Source organism: Pithys albifrons, chromosome 3, assembly GCF_047495875.1.
Source record: "Pithys albifrons albifrons isolate INPA30051 chromosome 3, PitAlb_v1, whole genome shotgun sequence".
In the NCBI taxonomy this organism is placed as follows: Eukaryota; Metazoa; Chordata; class Aves; order Passeriformes; family Thamnophilidae; genus Pithys; species Pithys albifrons.
In genome coordinates, this window is record NC_092460.1 from 43,488,212 (window position 1) to 43,509,993 (window position 21,782).

The following is a 21,782-nucleotide window of genomic DNA, read 5'->3' on the forward strand; positions in this document are numbered from 1 at the left end:
ACCTTTCTTTAGAGATACTATTACCTCTCTTTCACAAAGGCATGGGGAGGGTCAGGCATTTATCTATAGGGCACAAGGACCTGTGAGAGGACAAACTGTCCTCCTGTTGGATAGTTTTTTAGGGGTTGGTTCACAGAGGCATTTGGCTGCAAACTTCCCAAGCAGCAACTGAAACACCAATTCAGACACCCATGGACATGCATGGTGGGACAGGAGCGCTCCCAGGGAGAAACAGTAACTCCTGAGGCTGGGAATTCCCTGCTCTGCTCTTCCACGTGCTGCTCTGGCACAGCACGGAGCTGGATATGCAGTGCCAGAGGCATGGAGGGCTCTGGGCACAGCAGTGCTCAGCATCCCTGTGCTGCCAGAGAGTGCATGGCACCTGAGGCACTGCTGGCACTCACACTGCCACACCTGCATGGCACTGCAGCACACACCTCCTGCACTTTGCATTTGGAAAAATAACTGACTGAGGGGTCTGCCCAGAGCAATTGCTGAGGCTGCATCTGCGTCTGTTTCAGAGTTGCTAAATACTCTCACATCTCCATTTGGAGCTGATGACATCTCCTGACTAACCAGGCAGATCTGTGCAGCTCCAAGCCATATCTCAAAGGCTGGCTGCTTCTGTTTGTCAGCACAGGCTTTTGCCTTGGACTCAGTTTTTATGTTAGCCAACACCATTATTTTGTAGATATATATAAATCTAGAAACCTCCTTTGCGAGACACATACAAAGCAAGCCTGGCCCAGGACATTCTGCAGGTATGAGACACTGCTTTCAGTCTAGATACCCATGTTTGCAGTATACAAAATTAATTACATCTCTAGGGCAAGAGCTAGACACCCAGAGCTAGATCTGCAGCGAGGTTTTGGCTCCCAAGCCTGTCTTTTAGATGTTGTTCCCCACAGGATTTTCCATGTGGCCAGCACAGCACTCCGGCCTCCCCAGGCACTGAGACACCAGAAAAGCCACACTGCAGAAGGTAGCAAGCTGCATGGGGAGCTCCAACACTGGGAGCAGAAAAGGCAAAGAAAGGGAGAGTCTAAACTATCCCAGCAGAGAGTTAAGGCAGATTTGCCTGCACAGTGAGCCCTTCCAGCTCTGCTGGCAGCAATCTGCTGAGTGTAATTGCTGAGAGGATGTGGTGGTTTAGAAAAGGAGAGCCCACCCTTCAAATGTTCTGACTGGAGAAAAAACATTTCTTTACATGAAGAGTCAGATGACTTTGTTGGTTGCACCGATTAGTAAAAAGACATTCTATTGAGCACAGTATAACTTCTCCTACTGTATTTTTCTGTGTTTTTCAGTGTCATTTAACTTGATTCTGTTAAGTACGGAATTAGCATGAGTTTATATTAAACAAAGTACTAATTCTACTTAGTCATGACATTTCTAAAATAAGATTTGTGAAGAGGAGCAGTATCTTTTATTAAACTGAAGCACATACACTAGGCATCTGTTGGGTCTAGTGGACCTAATAAATAAGCACTTATTTCAATTATTTGTCCGATTTCTAATCTAAATCCAGACAAATACCATAAAATGTCATAGTCCTATATCATGTTGTAGCTTTCACTGCAACAGCAATACAGGAGGAGCATTATGTGCAATAACTGTGAAATTAGGAATGTAGAAATACCTTGCTCTCCACACCGCTTTGTGGTAACAGCAGTGAATATGGAAGATGTACTGCCCAAATTCTGCAATGGTGGCAGCCAGTCTGGGGCCTCTTAAAAGTGTTTCAGGCTACTGGCCATGGAGAAACAGCTCCTGTGTGCCCGGGACAACACTCCCAGCACAGGCATGGTCATGCTCTCCTGTCTGGGCACTCTGCTCTGCAATGTAGGCCTTCTTCTAAAGAACTCTACAGACACAGACAAAAGGCCATTGCTTGTGGGTGACAAAAAAAGAGGAAAACCAATTTGTATCAAATAGCATACCAGAATGTTGTCTTTTTCTGTGAAATTCTGCACAGGAATGTGGCAGAGACAGGTTCTCACTGCATTCGCTGTTGGGTATCTCCTGGAGGATAATTCTGCACTAAGGTTGTCCTGCAGATCTGTGGCTCACATAAACTGCTGCCATGTGTTCCCTCACCTGGCAGGACAGCCTGGAAGACCTGCCAGTGTATCAGATGCCACTGTCCCTGGAGCCCCATCCTGCAGGTGTGGGGCTTTCCTGTGTTCTCTGCTGCATCCCTGGCAGGGCAGTGTTTGGCAGGTAGGACACAGGGAGTCTCCTGTGGCTGTCTGGGATGCTCCCACTGCCCTGGCAGCTCCATGGCAGCAGCTGGACGGTGCCCCACTGCCTTAGCCCAGCCCCAGTGCCTCGGTGGCTGCAGCAGGGCTGGCTGTGCAGGCTGGTTGGGTGTGCCCTGCTGTGCTGGTTCTGCCCAGAGATCGTACTTCCCAGCACAGGGCACACAGCTGGGCACTGACCCTGCCAGGCACTGCCACCCCCTGAGAGCTCACAGTCTGTGCAGGGCAATAAGAAAGTTCTGCTGAAAGGGCTGGGCTGAGAGTTGCTCTTGAGTTCTGTTTCCCCAATGCTGTTGTGCACTGCTTGTGTGGCTGCAGTCACCTCCTGAAGTGTTTGACTTGCTGACCATCCTTCTGGGAGGAGAGGTGGGTCAAGCAGTGATGTCTGAGCTTCTTGGGACTCAAAGGGTCCTGGCCTGGCAGTCACGTTTGTAACCCCAGAGAACAAGACATGGCATAAATCACACATATGTAAGAGATTTAGGAGTAAAGAGCTCAGAGGGTTTGGGATAAATACACAGAGTTTAGATTCTGGTCCAAACCTCTCTGGTTTGCAAAATGAGTCTGGAAGCATCACAAGAGCAAAGTCTTTTTTTTTTTCAGCTCTGGAGTTTCTGGTCCTGACAGGAATTGGGAAGTGACAAGATCTACATAAACAAGGAAGAATTACCTGACTCTTCTCAGGACTCCTGACAGGTACTGAATCAATGTTTAATCTGGGCCTGTGCAGTCAACCCTACTGGTCAAGTTATCTTATCTACTAGACTAGTGGTTGTTGTTTATTGTTTGTGTTGTGTTAAGCTCGTGTCTTGCCATGTACTGAGCAAGCTCACCCTAAAATGCTGATCCAACCTGCCAGGCTTTGACAAATGGCAGATGCCAGCCCTGCAAGTTATCTGCTGGAAAAACTAAGTGTTCTAAGAATATAAAGATCAATCTCTAGCTCACAAAGAGCTTCCATTGTTTTCAAGACCTAGAAATGAGGGATGAGTTTTAAACCAAGATCAGAAGAAAAAAAAACACATGTTTTTAAGGTACTCCAAGTCCTTTTCTGCTGTACAAATACCTCAGTGTTTCAGTAGGTGTATTGGTATTAGCACCAGTCTTTGGGATGCTGCCCATGTACAAACACTTTCAAAAACCACCAGCAAGTGTCTGTGCTGCAAGTGCCCACTAAAGCAAGGTGTGGGTCTCACTAAATGATCCCTCCAGCCCCTACTCTGCAGCAGCCTGGCTGCAGATCTGAACTTTGGAGCTGACCCTGTCCTTGTGATGGGCCAAACCAAAAGTCAGCTCTGAACACCACTGAACTCTGGGAAAGTTCAAATCCATCGCTTGTGGTTCAAATCCATCGCTAGTTGAGCTCTAACTAAAACAGAGCAGTTAGAAAGGCCAGTGTCTTCAAACCAAACCAAATGTTTCACGTGCAAAGCCTTGGATTGGGCTATCTGGGCCCAAGGGGTGTTTTTGTCTGTCCCATGATGCCACGTTGCTCTGGTTGCCACAGGCTGACAGCATGCACGTGCTGCTCTGGGAGGTGCTCCATGCGGGCACTTTGCATCAGCTCTGAGCAGAGCACAGTGTTGTTCATGGGAATGTACTGCCCTCACTGCCACCCAGCTCGGAGGGCGCTCTGCTGCATTCCCAATGTGCCTTGCCCATCCCCAGGCACGCAGCCCTCCAGGGGCTCTCAAAACCAGCTCTTGCCTTCCCTGAGTGCCTCATTATGTCAGCAGTATGTGGGATATTGCCTCTAATCCCTGAAAACAAACAAGGGGTGCTGCAGAACCTTGGGGTGTGTAAGAGGCAGGGAAAACCCAGCTGGCTCTCCTGCTCAGAGCTGCTGTTTATTCTGAAGTTACAACTACAGTGTCTGTAATAAAGCAACAGGGTTCATCAGTGGACAAAGGAAAAGCAAACAGAAGGGAAGGGAACTTGGTTTCAGCATTACTGAACTGCTGAGGTGAGAGAAAATGGGCACAGCAAGGAGAAAGAAAGAGGGAAAAGGTGTTCATGACCCCTGGCTGTGCACCAGGAGCTGAAAACGGGATCTCAGACAGGAAGATTTACTGAGAGGATCACAGCACATACAGTAAGTAACCAGCAGTTACTCTCCCTGTGGTCTTTGTTCTCTCCCTGATGTTGTATGTAAGTACTGAGCATGACTTGAGCATTTTCTGAGTGAAATTTGAGTTCAGGCTCTTTGTGGACAATTACCTCAGGCTTCCAAACTTCCTTCTTATGCCAATCAATATAATAATCCTTCCTGGCCTCTTCTATAGACATTTTTCAGTATAGGTTTTTTTCAGACTCACTTTCTAGAAAACCAAATCCCTCCACAACATTTCTGTCCTTTGCTTTCTCTTTGGATAAGAAGACTTTGACAGCAACCATTTTTGTTTGAGGCTATGTCCCAAATGTTGATGTGGGGGCTACTAACTAAAGCTCTCAGTTCCTCACTGAAATCAGTCACCTTTAGTCGCCAGCCAGCGAGGTAAGGAGTGACATGGCCAAGGTGACAGGAAAAGGCACAGCTGGGAGCAGGGGCCAAGTCCATTGTCTCCTGGTCCATGCTTTACCCATTAAAGGATGCTTCTCACACTGAACTTGGAGCCACAAGGTATGTGAGAAAGAATAGGGAGGGAATGGTATTGACCTTCTCTCAGCTTGGACAAAGAGAGTGAAAAATTACTGTATCCATTCTTCATGAACACTTCTCAGGTTAAAGAATATTCAAATGTTTCCACTTTTTGCTCAGAGGAAATTTTTGCTTCAGACCTTTCTTTACTGGTCAGATTGTAATTAAAAGTGCAATAGTTCTAATCATTCTCTATCAATACTCTAATTATGGCATCATCTAAACCACAACAAAAGAATAGAAAGCTGTAAAAGACACATCTGTACAAAGGAATGAGAGACTTGTAATATTTTCTTCTGCCTCACTTTCATGGAATAGGATTGCCAGGAAACTTAGGAATTATTTCAGAATTTCCTTTAAAGCAAGAGTAGAATGGGAATAGATACCTTCTCATGTTCTACACACGATAATATAATGATGTAGAGCAAATCTAGCTGAAAGAACCACATGGTCTTGTGACATTGTGAGAAACATGGCAGAAAATACATGGCTATGACTGGTGCTAACCCTTCTGTGAGGACAGAGCACCCCAGTGCTTGGGAATGAGGAGCAGTCAGAGAGTAAAACCCACCTGGCTGCTTGGGAAGGCTCAGCTCCTCTGCCATGCAGTGCATGGAACACTCTATGTGTGCTTGCCTAGCACACTGGCACTGGCAGGTTCCCAAACTGCTGGCTTGGACATCAAGATCTCCCTTCCCAAGGCCCTGACAGGTCCCACCCTGACAGCCAGAGCTGCCTCAGGCACAGAGCAGCCAAGCACATTGCTCTGTGCTGCCCAGCCTGCTCCTAGGTGCTGCTCACTGCCCCCCACCATTCCCAGCTTCTGCTGCTCCTGGCCCAGCTCGTTCCTCCCCTTCTCCCTTTCCATGCACTCAGAGCTCTGCTATGCTCCTTCCCACTTCCCCACGGCCCCAGCCAGGCAGCTGAAAGGCTTCTCTCAGGAAGATTGGAAACATGCTCCCTATTAAATGTAACAGGATAGGATGGCCAGCAGGTCCTTGTCTCAAACACATTCAATTTCTATCACAGCTGAGGATAAACAGCAGGGGAAGCTCCTTGATGGGTTGCTGGAGGCTGTGGCTACCCTTTCTTGTGGAACATGTCTCTGTCACTTGCTAAATAGGTGCACCATCTGGTGGTAATTTTGGACTCCCACTTCTTAAATTTCCAAAGAGCAGTGGTGGAGCTATGCCTGTGGTTGCAGCATTTTTGGGGTTTGGGGTTTTCTTACCAGTATCTGAAAGTCATCAGCTAAGACAACTTTCGTAGGTACTACTGGTGAGTGAGTGCTAAGAATAGGCAGGACTTGACATGAGGATCAGGTTTCCATGTGTGCTGTGTGGGGCAAGCAGGTATGACTTTAGGAGAGGACCACATGCTCCCCTGACAAACATGCACAGAGAGGTGGGAAAATCGAATAGACAAGCAACAATTAGTCATTAGCAAGCCTGATACCTAATTAGGGAGGCTAAGCTCCCAGGATAGGCAACAGGGACAGTCATGCAGTCAAACTAAACTCCAAATCGCCCCCTGCAAGAGCTTCTCTCCCTTCTTTGACCATACAAGGAATACAGGTTGATTGGTTCTATCTTACACATCTCATGCAAATGCCTGGTGTTGTGTGGTATAAAACTGAGCCAAAGGGAAGAAGTGAGGAAGGGGCTCCTCATTTCTCTGTTGTCCAGAGTTCAACAGCAGAGAGAAGCCAGTGCTGTCTCTTGTGCCTTTCCCCTCAGAAAGTGCTGAGTTGCACTGACTGTGTCAGGTGGGACTTTGCAGGGACATCGCTTAAGAACAGGGAGGGTGCAGGCTGAGGCAGACACAAAATGATTTTCCACATTTTCATTGAGTGAACAGGTAAAACGAAATCATGATTCATGAGTAACCTTTCTTTGTTGTAGCAACTCAAATAGAGCTCTCAAGTCTACAGCAGTGCAGTCCCTGTCTGCTGAGTTTCTACCCAGAGACACACACCAGTGTCCTCTCCCAGGGCACCAGTGAGGCTTCTGGGGTGAGAGCAAATGACTTAAAGCCTCCTCTGCAATCCAAGCCCACTGAACTGGCACTGGTTAAGTCTTAGGAATCATCTTTCTCAGAGACTCCCAGAAATCAGAGGTTGAGCCTCTGCAGTGCAGAGACCATTACAAAGCTGTCTCCTAGATCCACTTCAAGTGGATCATCACAAAATCACCAAAATCTTGCATGCTGACTTTCACTATGATTTCTGTATTCTGCAAACCACTTGTTTCTGCACTTCCAAAGTCTCTTTAAGAGGACTTAAAATGGAAGGATTAGAGTGGATCACACATTGGGCAGACAGAGCAGAGCTGAAATCGTTGGCCCATTTGAGTCCTGAGGGAGCAATGACCTCAGAGCTACAGTGCCAGATTCATTTTTTCAAGCCTCCCAATAACAGATGATATGGTTCTCTCACCTGCTTCGTTCTGCCATTTGATTTTGTCTCTCCTCTCAGTAACAGTAACGTCAGTAGGTAACCAACTGGAGTCACACTCAATTTAATGCAGTGCAAAAAGTCAGGCTCGACACGCACAAGGAAATGTTGTCAATTAGAAAATAAGGCATTTGTCAGATGTAATATTTTGCAATACATCAGCCACTTCATTAGGAAAAGAAATTGCTTGTGACTGGAGGCACGACAGCAGCGGGCATGGATCAGTGATCCAAGCCTGGATGCTGAACACTTGTTTGCAGAGCAAACCGTGAATATCAACAAATGCTGTGCTTTTCCTGCTGTTTGCTCTTGACTCTGTGCATTTCAGGCTTTCCACTGGGAAACAGATGGATCCCAAAGAACAGAGGAGGGAGGGAGGGGAGGGGTGCTGTTACATGTGTCACTGTGAGAGCTAATGTTATGTTTAGCCTGTCCTGCTGCTGTAGAGGTTGAGCTGGATGCCCAAGCCTCTCATCTGTAATTCCAGGGAGGGCATTCTGCCAGCACAGTGACCGCAGCAGTGCAGCTGGGGAGTGTCCCAAGGCAGCAGAGCCCAGGCCACTGCAGGAGCTCAGGTGGCTGCACTACCTGGCCAGCCGGGGAGTGTCCCGAGGCAGCAGAGCCCAGGCCACTGCAGGAGCTCAGGTGGCTGCACTACCTGGCCAGCCGGAGAGTGTCCTGAGGCAGCAGAGCCCAGGCCACTGCAGGAGCTCAGGTGGCTGCACTACCTGGCCAGCCGGGGAGTGTCCCGAGGCAGCAGAGCCCAGGCCACTGCAGGAGCTCAGGTGGCTGCACTACCTGGCCAGCCGGAGAGTGTCCTGAGGCAGCAGAGCCCAGGCCACTGCAGGAGCTCAGGTGGCTGCACTACCTGGCCAGCCAGGGAGTGTCCCGAGGCAGCAGAGCCCAGGCCACTGCAGGAGCTCAGGTGGCTGCACTACCTGGCCAGCCGGGGAGTGTCCCGAGGCAGCAGAGCCCAGGCCACTGCAGGAGCTCAGGTGGCTGCACTACCTGCCCTCCTCCACAAAGAGCTTTCCTGCAGTGCCAGGCCTTGGCAGCACCTGCCTCTTTGCAGAGTTACCTGCACTCAAAAAGTCAAGTGTTGTGTAGTGGATTGCCAGTTAACTAATTGGGTTTTAGCTGAGTCCCTGCTATGACTTGCAGCTTCTGCTCGTAACCAAAAGCCAGGGAGCCTTTTAGTGGCTCTGGTGAAAGCAGTGGCAAAATTTCCACAGCAGTAATAGGAGCAGAGTTTGGCTCCTGTCATTTTGGATGAGGGCCAGCACCACTTTATGTGACTTTAAATGTTATTTGCTTTCCTGTTTGAAGCGTGCATTACATTGTAAGTCATTGCCCAATAGACTGAGATGGTGAAGTAACTAATGAGTCAGCCTGCTATGGCTCATTTGTACCCAGCAATTTTGTTACAGTGACATGAAAAAGTGACACTAAGTGAACATTAATGTCGCCTTGGAAGAACTTGGAAGTAAGGAAATGGCAAACTGAAAGTTGCGATGCAAAGTTAGCCCTGTGTCCAAATTTTAGTAATCAAAAATAGTAGGCTAGAATTTGCATGCTATCTTTTCCACAGGACCTCTGAGCTAAAGACAAAAGCGAGAGAAAAGGAGGACTTTGTTTCTGGCCAGTGCCAGGCAGGGGCTGATCAGAGTTCAGGTGACCACAAACTGCCTGTGGGGGCCCATGACACACACCCGTACCCAAAATGTAAGGACATGCATCAGGGTGATCAGAGTGCCAAAAGCTGTCAGTACCCACCCCCCTCAAAAAACAAAAGGTTTCTTTTTCATACTGGCCCTTAAAGGGAGCTATTACATACAACAAAAAAGGTGTTTTGAACCATGGAAACAACGTATTAAAGCCCAGCCCAGCCCAGCCCAGGTACAGGCCTTGGCATCGGGTCACATCCAAGCACAGCAAATCTGAAACCAAGGGCACAACAGCCAAGGGGGAGCTGCTCAGTCAGGTGGGGCAGTGGACTTCAGTTTGAAAATGTCCACAGAAAAGCACCTGCTCCAAGAAAAATCTTCATTTCTATGTGTACAAATGGAATGAAACAGAAGTTTAAAAAGTTGGCCCTTTCCCTGGAATGGAAATTGCAGATTTCATTCAGGGCAGTCTCATCCAGCTGCAAGCCAGAGTTCACCAAGTGATTGTATTGCCATGTCAGTGCTGTCTTTGGAATAGGGACATCTGCCTTTCAAAGCAAGGCTACTGCCAAAGAGGTAAATATTGAGATGGCAACAAGAACATAAATATTGAAATGGCAACAAGAACATTTTCATTTAAAAGAATTTATACTTTTCTTCAAACTCATGACCCTTGAAGGAAAAGAAAACACAACTGAGCTACATTTGAACTAGACAGTAAAACCTTACAAAAATACTGGGGAATAGAGAAGGTAAACTGGGATATATAAAAATCCATCTATTCACAGCTAGAAATTATGACACGCTACAGATTATATATGATAGATATTTCTTTTATAGGGAGACAACGAAATAGAGATGATAAAATTAATGTAGCAAACACATTTCTTCTAGTAAAGTCAAACAAAATTGATTACTGTCAGCTCATAATTTAGAAATGGCACTGTCCAATTATGTTTCTCTTTTCATCTCTGGTTTACAGCATGTTTTGAAAACATTACTAAAGCCTCACCAGATCATTATGAGGTTGTGGTATCTAAGAAATTCTTAAAGCACAGAGAAATTATCACCCACAAATGTTCAAATTGATTTCCTAAGCTGGGAATCCTCCATTCTCTCAAACCAGGATGTTTCTTTAATACAACAGTACTTCCTTAGAATAGAAAGATATTTTTCTTTTTCTAAAAACCCCCAAGTGGCAGAAATGTAGAAGAGTCTGAACCTACTGCTCCTCCTCAGTTAAAACAATATAAATTCTTAGCACATTAGTTGTTTCATAACTTCTTTACCGCTCCTTCACAACCTCAGCTACCACCAGCTGGGAGGTTTATTTTCTTATTCTGGTTTGGGTTACTGTCTTGCCTTGCTACTTGTGATAGTGAAAACCTTATCCATCCTTCTCCTTTCAAAAAGTATGAAGTGTTTGAGTCAACCCCTTCATTTCCTCCAAGGATGATAGTGCAAACTGAAATGCCTCTCACACACTCTGCTTGTAACTCCGATAGCCTCACCCCTTTCCCCTGTTTGGCTTTCAGCTGGGATGTGCTGGGGCAGCCTGGTGTGCTGGGGCAGCCTGGGTGCCCCAGGGGGCTCACCCCTCTGCTAGGGGGCACTGCAGCCAGGGGTGTGGGCACAGCCCAGTGTGCCCCAGCACAGCCTGCAGCTCCCTCAAGCAGCAGGGATGGCACTGACAGATACTGGGGGGCACAGAGGCCAGGGGAGTGGGCACAGCCCAGTGTGCCCCAGCACAGCCTGCAGCTCCCTCAGGCAGCAGGGATGGCACTGACAGAGACTGGGGGGCACTGAGGCCAGGGGGGTGGGTGGTGGTTCATTATGTGTGTCTTGTTATTTATTTACTTTCATTCAGGCCTATAATGAGAAAACTCTCCCTCTCTAAATAACTAAGAAATACAGATCTTGTTATGCTTCCAGTAAGAGTTAGCCTGGCATAAGCCACAGGTCATTAAATGTGCCATGGTATTTGTAGTTTAACTAAATCACACTTGCAAGAGCAATGCCTGCACCTGGCACTTTGGGCAGTGCACATCTGCAGGCCCTCCAGGTCAGCTGTGTGAGCAATAAGGGCACTGTGTGTGTTGGTTCTGGCTGTGTCCTGGAGCTGCCCACAGTCCTGGTGCAGGTCTCAGCTGATGGTGTATCCTGTGCCCTTGTCTCTGGAACCCCAGACTGCCCCAGCTCCAGGAGCTGCTGCCGTGCCCTGAGCAGCCACCCCTCACACTGCAAGGCTTTTCACCCTATTCCAGCTCCAACCTCCAGTTCAATCACTGAAAACTCATGTCTTTCTGGGCAGCTGGTTGCGTGCTGAGAGGACAGACATTGCTGTCTGGGGCCATGCTCTGCAGCAGCAGCAAACCCCGAAATGGTGCCATGTTGGGTCCAAAAGCCACTGTGCAATTGAGGTTCCCAAAGGCTGACAAATGCCTAAAGCAATCATAGCACCTACTGCTATGACACAGATAATTACTGCCTTTCCGTCGGTGAAGTGTGTGCCCTGCTCTGGATCATATTTAAAATAATCTAATCCCAACTCATTTTCCCCCTCCAAATTGTTTCCAGCTGTACAATTCCTTTCTTTCCCCCATATTGTTTTTATTGGATATAGTGCAAGTCCGTAAAGATAGATTTTCCCATAATAAATACACAGATGTTAGAATAATAAACATACAGTCAACCTGATCTATGAATATTGCTAAGCATTAACAAATATAGAACAAACAACATAAGTTGATTTTAAGAAAATAGAGAATGAGAACATAAAGTAGCAGAGAAGGAAATGGCAGGAGGAAAGAAAGACAGAAAGTGAGCTAGAAAAGTACTTACTTTAGCAAACTGTCTGGATTCATTTATGGTTCCCTTTATTGATTTGCTAGTAGCATTAAAGTCCAATATGGTTGTGAAGCATTCCTAAGAATTCTGCCTGTCTTCATGCAGTGGAAGTTCTCTGCTTGCTCTGAGAGTCAGGCTTTCCAAGTTGGCCAACTCATACCACACTAGACACTACTGTGCTGGATTCATCCGTCTGCTTGGGCATGAATTGCCATTTTTGGAGAATAATGAGCCTCTCTACTCCTCCCATTTTTGGTAGGAAGTTTTTATGAACAGTTGGCATCTCAGTTCAACCACCATTATAGCCCAGAATAAAAATGACTGGCTTCATATATGGAATCCAAGTGTAATTAAGCCTATATATGGCCTGAGCCATGAATAATTTACTGACTGATACCCCCCCAGCACGTCTGATAAGATGCCAACCATTTCTCCATGACACCATCACTTACACATCCTCCATGCCCAGTCCCCTGTTCTTTCAGGCCTGCAGCTGGAACGCTGGGATCTGAGTGGACTTACAGTGGTACCTGTTTCCAGCACAAATAGAGAAAGGGTCGCTGGTTTTTATGAGCATCTTCCCTTCAAAAGTTGTCCCCTGGCTTTGCAGTGCTCTGTTTGACCTTGGAGGTTTGTGTGTGTGTCTGGACAGTGCAGGCTTGGATGGAGCTGTGACATTCAACTTTGTGTTCTGACTGTGCTGCTCAGAATAACTTGTAGAGTCTGCTTCACCTGGGACTTCATCAAATCCATGCACAGGGTTGGTTAGTTTCTAAAAGGTGACAGGAGGGTTCTTAAGATGTTCTCCTAAGAACAGGAGCTGTAACTTTACTGCAAATGCATCCTTTCAACCCACCAGAAACCTACAGACCAATACAAAAGGTCAGAGGTTAAAAAAAAACAAACAGCTTCAGAACTCCCTTGGTTTTGGTCTGTTTGTTGATACTTCCCTGTCAGGTTCAATGATTTGCCAAATCATTGCATTGATGACATAGACAAATACTGCTAAGTCACAGTCATTTTCCACATCATGACTCTGAGAAAGAGACAGCTGCAGATGACTTTTGATATCCTGACAGATACATTTTTCAACACACCTCAGTTTTGCCCTGGGTTTAGAACTGGTAAGAGCTCTCTGTTTATAAACCCTACAGTTTGGAGAATTGCAGTGGAATGGTCAGTGCACAAATAATTGGCCAAACAATCCACTGCCAAGGAACAAAGGCAGGTTTCATTTCCATTACTGATTCAGACTCCACTCTGCAGAGGCTGCTGGCTGGGTTTGCTCCCAGCTGCTGTTAGTGATGTGTAACTGTAGAGGTGCGCAGGTGACAGGTTTCTCTGCCCACCTTTTGAGGGATACAGACTGGCCCCCAGTGCTGGAGCAATTCTGCATCAATACCCTGGGGGGACCAGAGGCTTTGCTTGTTCACAACAGAGTCCTGGCCTTCAAAGTGTTAGAAGGGCAATTGTCTTTCAGCAATGATTACTAATTATAACATTTGATATATCCTTAACCAATTTATTTTTGAGTCCATTTGTTAAAGAGGTAATCATTATAGAGGTGATTTGCTGAAGAAGCTGAAAGGAAGAGGAATGAGTGAAGAGTGCAAGAGGTTGTGTGAGGAGCTGGCATGGAAACCAGGGATGAGTGCAGGAAGGTGGCAAATCCATGTAACAGGGACAGGATGAGCACAGGGAGCACAGCACTGACTTTCCTGTGGGGATGGCAGGACTGTGGAAAAGTTCCCAGCTATAAATATGATGCCAAAATAACCTCTACACAATGCTTGGCTAATTCATCCCATGCTACAGTCTTTGTTCATGCTACTAATTTAGATTTCTCTGTTACTTTTCATCTCTGGCTGCTATAAATCTTTCACACCAACACAAATGCCCCATGCCTAACATTATTGCTACAGTTGTGTTTCTTCCCTCTGGACTATTTCAGTTGGCTTTAATACAGATTGCATGTACCATATTGGTGGTACAGCCCTTATTCACTGCAGTACCTCTTGGAATAAACAGCTCCTCACCTGTGCAGCTGAGCTAACAAACTGAGCACCCCCTGGCACAGCAGGGTCCCCAGAGCAGGACATCTGTCCCTGTGTCCTGCCACAAACTGAGCACCCCCTGGCACAGCAGGGTCCCCAGAGCAGGACATCTGTCCCTGTGTCCTGCCACAAACTGAGCACCCCCTGGCACAGCAGGGTCCCCAGAGCAGGACATCTGTCCCTGTGTCCTGCCACAAACTGAGCACCCCCTGGCACAGCAGGGTCCCCAGAGCAGGACATCTGTCCCTGTGTCCTGCCCTCAGCTGCTGCAGGACACACAGCTGAGCACAATGGCCCTGAGAAGGGGTGGCAGGAGCAGAGACACATCTGTTGGAGAAACCTCACGCTGGGGGAGTCTCAGGGATTGCTTTGAATTTCGAAGGGGGAGTGTTGCACTGAGATACAAAGCAGAATAACTGTAATTCTGCACTTGGCAGTGCTGGTGGGAGAATCTTGGCCCAGTGGCTGAAGAGTAGGGCCTCTCTTCTCCACACAGCTAGAGAGCAATTAGTACCATGTTATCATGGCTTACTTACCCTCCCACCTTGTGACCTGAGTAAGTCCAATGTTCATCTCCCTAAGTGTTCTGGGACGAAGCTTTCCTTTGGGATGAAGTGAAAATATACCTGTCTTTTTGGGGGTTAATCCTTCCGTCAGTGTGTTCAGGCAGAACCAAATGGCTGGTTTGGTGTTTCTGCATGTATTTCATTACACATGTGAATATTTATGCTTGCAAGTGTTTTGTACCTTTAAGTGGTAGGGTTTTAAACCTTTGTCTATTTTTTACCTTTTTCCCCTTGTTAGTTTAACACTACCACTTCCTAACCCTGCCCTTTTCCGAGTCACTGCCCTCATCATCTCTGGGTGCTACTGCACCAGTAAAACAACCGAGAGGTGTGGATTGTGGGATCCTGCACAAACCTGTGTGGAGCTCCTCTGGAAGGGCCATGTAAACCTTCTCCATCCACTGGGGTCTGTGTGGTTTCACACCCAACAAATGTCACAGCAGAACAGCTGCAGCTGCCAAGTTTGGGCTGTGTTGGGGTTAAGCCATAAAAGAACCCACCAAATTCCACATCAGTCATTTCATAGCTGCAAGAAACCACCCAGGTTTGGTGAAGAGGTCAAAATCTGGCAAACATTTTGGCAAATATGGCTTGGACAGTGGCTCAGGAAAACCCTGGTTTTTCAAACTTGACCAACCTGATTGCTAGTCCATAATTTTTGTTCTTGTAGCTCTTACTTTGTATAGAATAATTCAGAATAAAAGCAGAAGCACAATCTTCAGGCATTTGGGCTGCACTCCAAGGTTTCTGAGGACAAAAGGACTCTCTGGTGAAGAGGATTATCACCCCCAAGCACGATGGTGGAGCTGAGCAGGCACCACTCCTGCAGCTCAAAGGGGAGGGCACAAACTGTGAACACCTTTTCGCTGAAGGCTTGGTAGTGACACCAGCTCTGGTACAGCCCTCCAGACTGTGCCTCTCACAGAGGCTGAGACAGCTCCTTCCCTGAGGGCAGAGCATCCCTGCTGGCTTTGGGAATGAAAACACAGCATGGGAAGTACCACAGGGCCATCCTTGGCAGCTGTGTGTTTTCTGGCAGCACCATCGTTCGGGGCATAACTGAAGGCAAACCACCATAATGCCAACCAGGGAGAACCAGACCTGCTTATGGTAGTCAAGACTAGAATTTTTTCTGGTTCATTTAAAGCTGAAGGTAGAAGTCAAATATTAGATTGTTGCCTGTCTATGGTGATATGAGAATGTTTAAAGCCTTCCACTTACACTCTTTCAGAAACAAAAGTTAGGATAAAAGTATTGTCTGAACAGAATTATAAATATCTTAGGACAAATATGGAAGAAACACTGATGAGAAAATTCCTTACTACCAGCTTTTCAGCATCACAACTAAATTCTACCAGCCCTTTTTCTGAAGTTCAGGAAGTTCAGACTTTTGCCAGTTTACCAGTTGTTTCTGTTATTAGTTCTAGCCCTCTCCACTTCAGAGGTTTGCTGTGGAGCAAAACACAACAGATTCCCTGTGAGTCCATTGCCCTGATGCCAGTGGATTTATTCCACTCTAGCCCTTCACAGCTGGGCCACTGTGCCCTTAAAACACGCAGACCTCTGCCAGAGTCTCACACTTGCATGTTCTTGGGAAAAGTACTCAGTTCCCTCACTGACTGAAGTGGGACCTCAGCTTTGGGCCTTCACTTCCCAAGAGTGTCAGGAAAACCCAGAGCCTTGATCTCTACCAGCCAAAGCACCGTGTCAGTCAGTTCCTCTTTGCTCAGATGAGGGGAAATGTTTTGCCTTTTTTTGATGCAGTTTTAATGAGATCTTATGTCTGACCACACTTAGTTGTGTTGGAGGCACAGGACTCACCTGACCCACTGAATTCAGGAGTTGTCCCCAGATTCAAATGGGACCTGAGAAGAACAACCCCCTGAGAAGCTGGCTGGTGTCCCAGCGAGTGTCCTGTGAGAGCCACACACTGCAGCACATCCTCCCAGCACAGAGGGGCAGGCATGGCGAGCATGGAGTGACCTCGTGTCCCTTGCCAGTTGCTTTGCAGTGAGTGGGAACATGGAGGGCACAGTTGCTCTGGGGGCATCACTGCTGAGCCCCAGTGGGCACATGTCTTGGGTTGAGCTGGCAGAAACCCAGCTAAAACTACCACAGCTTGTCACAGAGGGGCGGGAACCTTGGCAGGACCCCAGCAGAAAAGGCAGAAGGGACAGGCCCACCTCCACCCACCCCTCAGCAGCTCAGTAGAGACGCCCTTACCTACTCGGAGCTCTTGTCCAAAGACTGTTTTCTCGCCCAGGGCAGAGCAGTTCCAGCGGCCGTAGCGGAACTGGTACTGGCACTCGTTGATGCCCATCTGCGCACCCTCCCCGATCACAATGATGGCATCGGGGCGGCTCTGGCAGATGGCTCGCTGCCGCGGCGCCAGCCCCGGGATCTTGTTGCAGATGATGTTGGCTCCCAGAGCCACCACGGACGACAGAGCTCTGAGGGGAGAGAGCAGAGGGAGCCTTAGAACCACATGGAGGGACTGACTGAGCTGGCATGGGGAGGCGCTGGGCAAAGGGCAGGGCTGCAGGGTGGGAGCTGCTGGTTGGGCCAGCTCATCCCACTGTTGCTGGGCTGGCAAAGGAGGCTGAAAATTTTGAGGTCATTCCTGATCAAATCTGTGCCAGAAAAAACAAAGAAATGGAATTTTGGCACTTTCACTTCCAGTCCTACACAGAGCCATCAGTTGTGAGATGTGGAAAGCAAGACTTACTTAAAAACAAAAATTAGTGATAATTGATCATCCACAAATCTCTGAAACTCATGTGTGCTTTGAATGTAGGTTCAGGCTCAGTGTTTTGGTTACTGCAGCCAGTTCATCCATCCCTCATTTGAAACTGTTAAGCACAATTTAGAGAATGACTTGACACTACCAACCCTCTTGCCCATTATCACGCTCAGGGTATTGAATGATTAATGAAGTTCACCAGCAATACTGTGCTGTTAGAGCTGCCAAACATCGTGGTGCACATGGGAGTGATCCTTACTATGTGCCATCCAGACTAGACCAATTGGCAGTTCTCATTCCTGGAGTGTATTTTCAGAATTCATTATAAGGTTTGCATATAACATGCACCTGCCATATGTTCTCACTTGGGCATGTTTATTTTTCATTTTTCAGCTCACTTTTCAACATCTTTACTGGCTCATTTTTCAACATCTATACAGGCTTGTGTGAAGGTTACAGGTTTGTGTGGAGTTCCACAGGGACAGAGCCACTGTCTCCAAACAGCCCAGGAACAGCACACTGACCTGACCTACTCCCTGGTCCCTTCCTTTCCTCCCTGAACACCAGCCCAAGCCTTTCCTCGTGGTGTTAGAAACCTCCCACCGGAAAGGCTCCTTTTGGGCAACGCTGACTAAACAAAATCAATTAATTTTATAGGAATTTACCAACTTTGTCACAAAGGTGACTGCAAATTACCTAAGTGCTGTATTTCAACGAAATTGGAGTGTTTCAGTTTGCCATTTCAATAAGCCACAGGAAAGTCAGAGCAAAACGTGTGAAATGGAGAACGCTTCCCTGGGCAAGGTGAAATATTGGTCTTACTGGGGAATGGAAATTCCTTGATGATTCACTCTGTCTCCAATAGGTATTTGTGCATCTTTTCCAAAGTTACCAGTCCATGAGAAGTGAAGCAGTTGTGAGTTTATTTATGGCTTGTGAGGGGTTATGGATGCAGAGCCAGAGTGTCACAAACAGAGCTTGCCCCATGTGGTGCTGCCCAGGAACACAATGCAGTGGCAGCTCTGAGCACTCAGACTTGAGCTGCACTCCATGTTCCTGAGGGTGCTGAGCAACAGCTGGAGCCTCATTTGGAGCCAGAGAGTCCCCAGGATTCAGGCAGGCTTTGAGCTCAGCTTTTGTTTCTGGCAAAAAGTGTTTCTCTACTTAAAAAAATTAATAAAATATTTAAATTATGATGTCTTTGAGTCAGGACTTCCAAGAGATTTGATAATCTTAAAAAAATATTATGAATTGGATTTGAGATAAGATTCCCTTTACAATGGCTTCTGACCTTTACGATTTTTGTCTGAAAGTCAACTTACTGAGGCTGTGCCATCAAATTCCTGGCAAAAGGAATACATAAAAGTTGTTTGCATATATGATACCAATTTTTTTTAATTAAAAACTGATAAAAACTGTTATAACTCCCTGACATCATTTTTTCAGACTGGGGAGCCTTCACAGTTTCCACTAACCATTATCTCAAGCTGAGCAGCAAAACCTTATGACTTCCAAAACAAAAGAAAGCAAGAGAAAGTTGGCCACAGCATCTAACCCACGTATAATTTTCAGTTTAGTTGCTTCCTCCATACACATCACTGCTGTCTCATAATTAGGTTAGAGTGTATTCTTTGGTCTCCCATTGTTTTTGGAGCAGGCCTTGGGCAGAGTATTTTAATACCGTGGGTCAGTTTATTTGTCCAGAAAATAAGCGTGATCAAATCTGCCTCAGAAGGTATGGTGACGATCCCGTAATTCCTACGTGTTTGTGAAGTGTATTAAAACAATTTAACTGCAGTTATTGGGGTTGAGGGCCTTAGTTTTTCTGTTATTACTTCCAGGAACGGCCCCCTCTCCGGTCTGAACTTACCAGCATATTCCCTCAGACTTGTTTAGCCTACTTTTAAATTGTTCCTACCATTTCAGTGCCAAAGAAAAAGCTGAATCATGAAACTGAGGTTTTGGAAAGCTTTGTCTGTATTAGAGAAATGCACCCAGCAGCATTTCCAGCTTCCTTCCTCCCCTGTGTGTCCTGCAGCGTCCCTGGGCTGTGCCCCCATCACAGCTGGGGCTGTGCTGGGCTCTGCCCCTGGGCAGGCTGGAGGGGCAGGATCTGTACCAGGTACAGAGTGTTTCCCTCTGCAGCTGTTCAAGGGCACAACCCCACACCACAAATGGGCATCTTCTTCCAGCTCAGCTTTGTTTGCAGGGCAGAATTCCCTCGTTCTGTCACATGGGACACGTGAGCAGCACTTGGAGAGGGTTCCTGGTGCAGTGGGCACTGGCTGTGACCATCCCCACCAGGACAGCCCCACACCCCTGGAGCCTTCTGTGGGGCATCCCCGTGGGGTATCCCATGAAACAGCACCCACGGGCTCATCCAGCTGAACAGAGCCAGGGGAATAGTCACCCTGTGGGGTGTCCCATAACCAGCACCCACGGGCTCATCCAGCCAATCACAGCCCATGGAATAGTCACCCTGTGGGGTATCCCATAACCAGCACCCACGGGCTCATCCAGCCAATCACAGCCCATGGAATAGTCACCCTGTGGGATGTCCCATAACCAGCACCCACGGGCTCATCCAGCCAATCACAGCCCATGGAATAATCACCCTGTGGGGTATCCCATAACCAGCACCCACGGGCTCATCCAGCCAATCACAGCCCATGAAATAGTCACCCTGTGGGGTGTCCCATAACCAGCACCCATGGGGCTCATCCAGCCGAAGAGAGCCAGGGGAATAGTCACCCTGTGGGGTATCCCATAACCAGCACCCACGGGCTCATCCAGCTGAACAGAGCCAGGGGAATAGTCACCCTGTGGGGTATCCCATAACCAGCACCCACGGGGCTCATCCAGCCAAACACAGCCTGTGCAGCAGTGCCACAGTTCCTGAGGGACTAGGTCTGGCACATGCGGAGCCTTCTCCTTTCCCCATCCCTTTGTCATCAGTCCAAGGGAAACACCACACTGAAGTTGAGCAATGGTTATAAACAGTCACACCCAAATTAAAAACAAAACAAAAAAAAAAGAACCAAAAACAGATCTGGGCTTGGATAGGACCTTGCAGTCCCAACTAAACCCAAGGAACTAAACCCAAGGAACAAGGTTTTGGGAGGCCTGGTTTGTGCATCAGAATCTTGAGACATCAAGTTTTTCATCCCTTGAAAACATAACTAGGACTGTGTCACAGCAAGCAGAAGTTCATGGCAGTGGGAAACAAGTTGCAGCTTATTTTCTGAAATAATGCTTGTTTACTTATGCAAACACAATCTTGTCACAAAAGAAAAAAGAAAATTCCCCTTAAACTGTATTTCCTGTTATGGTTGTACCTTCTCTGCAGGACCTAAGCAAGTCCAGCTTCCTTTTTCACAAAGCAAAATGAAAATTATTACGTATTTCAAGCATTTCATAAAAGTAAAGGTCTCTGAAACACTTCAGAATTAAACACTAAGGCCTAAGGTCACATGAGTTTTAAGAGCATAAAATGAAACGCAGTAGTGGTGGTTGGAAGAGAATTGTGCTCTTCATTCATAGTTTGCTTTCTTGAGTCTCAGTTTTATATTTACTAATGGAAGCATTTGCTTAACTTGAACAGGAGTCACGTCAGTGAATTCAGATGTTATTGTGTCCCTGCAGCCTCAGCTTCATTTCACATGGAGGGAGGTCATCACAGGGATAGTTTATAGAGAGGCTTAGAGTCTTTGCACAAGTGGAAAATGCATAAAGTAAATTCTGACCGCAAGAGAAAAAATCTAATTGTAATTCTTGTTAAGAGTGTGAGTTTTGGTAAAATTATGGAGCAGAACTGGACTTGTAGATGTAAAGCAGACACCAGGCAGTCCTTGGAGCTGTCCCCAAGGTCCTGGACAGGCACAGATGAGGACTGAGATTTCTCTGAGGAGCTTAGAACTCCATCCCAACTAACATAGACAAAAGAGGATGTAGGAAATTAAGCCAACAAAATTAATCAAAATAAATTAGGATATTAAAATATCTGAAGTGGGGGAAATAATGATTCCCAAGCACGGAGGGTTTAAGCAGTGTTTGGTTTGCTAAAGCAGAGGAAACTGAAGGGCCTGTGCTGGAAGGGCAGGAGGGCAGCAGCAACTTTGGCATGCACAGGGCAATCCACAGGGCTGGGACGTTCCTGCTTTGCTTTGGTCAGTGATGAGGGTGGGGAATGGCATCATTGCACTTTTCTGACTGAACCTAATGGAGAATGGTGGTGATAGAAAATTATTTGATTCCTTTTCTAAACAGAACTTTGTCAGATTTAGAAATCATACTGGAACACTTGTTTCATACCCTGCTTAATTTGTGAGATCTGATGAAAGGGTATCACAGTCTCAGCAGACCTTCAGACCTGTACCTAAAATAGCTGCAGTCTGAGAAAGCCTCAAGTGTGAATCCCCTAAAACGGTAGAATATAAAAGATGCATTTCCTCTGCAGACTTCCAAGCATTCACAGCATTATTGTGTGCAGCACTTGGGCTTTCTGCAAACAGAAACTCTCTGTTTTATAATCAGAACTGTCAACACTGGCATAAAACAATGTGA

General features: G+C 46.9%; 1 protein-coding gene across 7 annotated transcripts in view; it reads right to left on the bottom strand.

The window, feature by feature from the left end:
• WNT7B (Wnt family member 7B) overlaps positions 1-21,782 on the bottom strand; it is a 79,185-nt gene that overhangs the window by 20,563 nt on the left and 36,840 nt on the right. For 5 of the 7 annotated variants that reach the window (XM_071551500.1, XM_071551506.1, XM_071551499.1 and 2 more), the window contains exon 2: positions 16,703-16,929. In XM_071551500.1, coding sequence (XP_071407601.1) covers positions 16,703-16,929 — 227 coding nt within the window. The remainder of the gene's footprint in view (positions 1-16,702; positions 16,930-21,782) is intronic. The other 2 variants (XM_071551501.1, XM_071551502.1) reach the window with 1 other exon arrangement.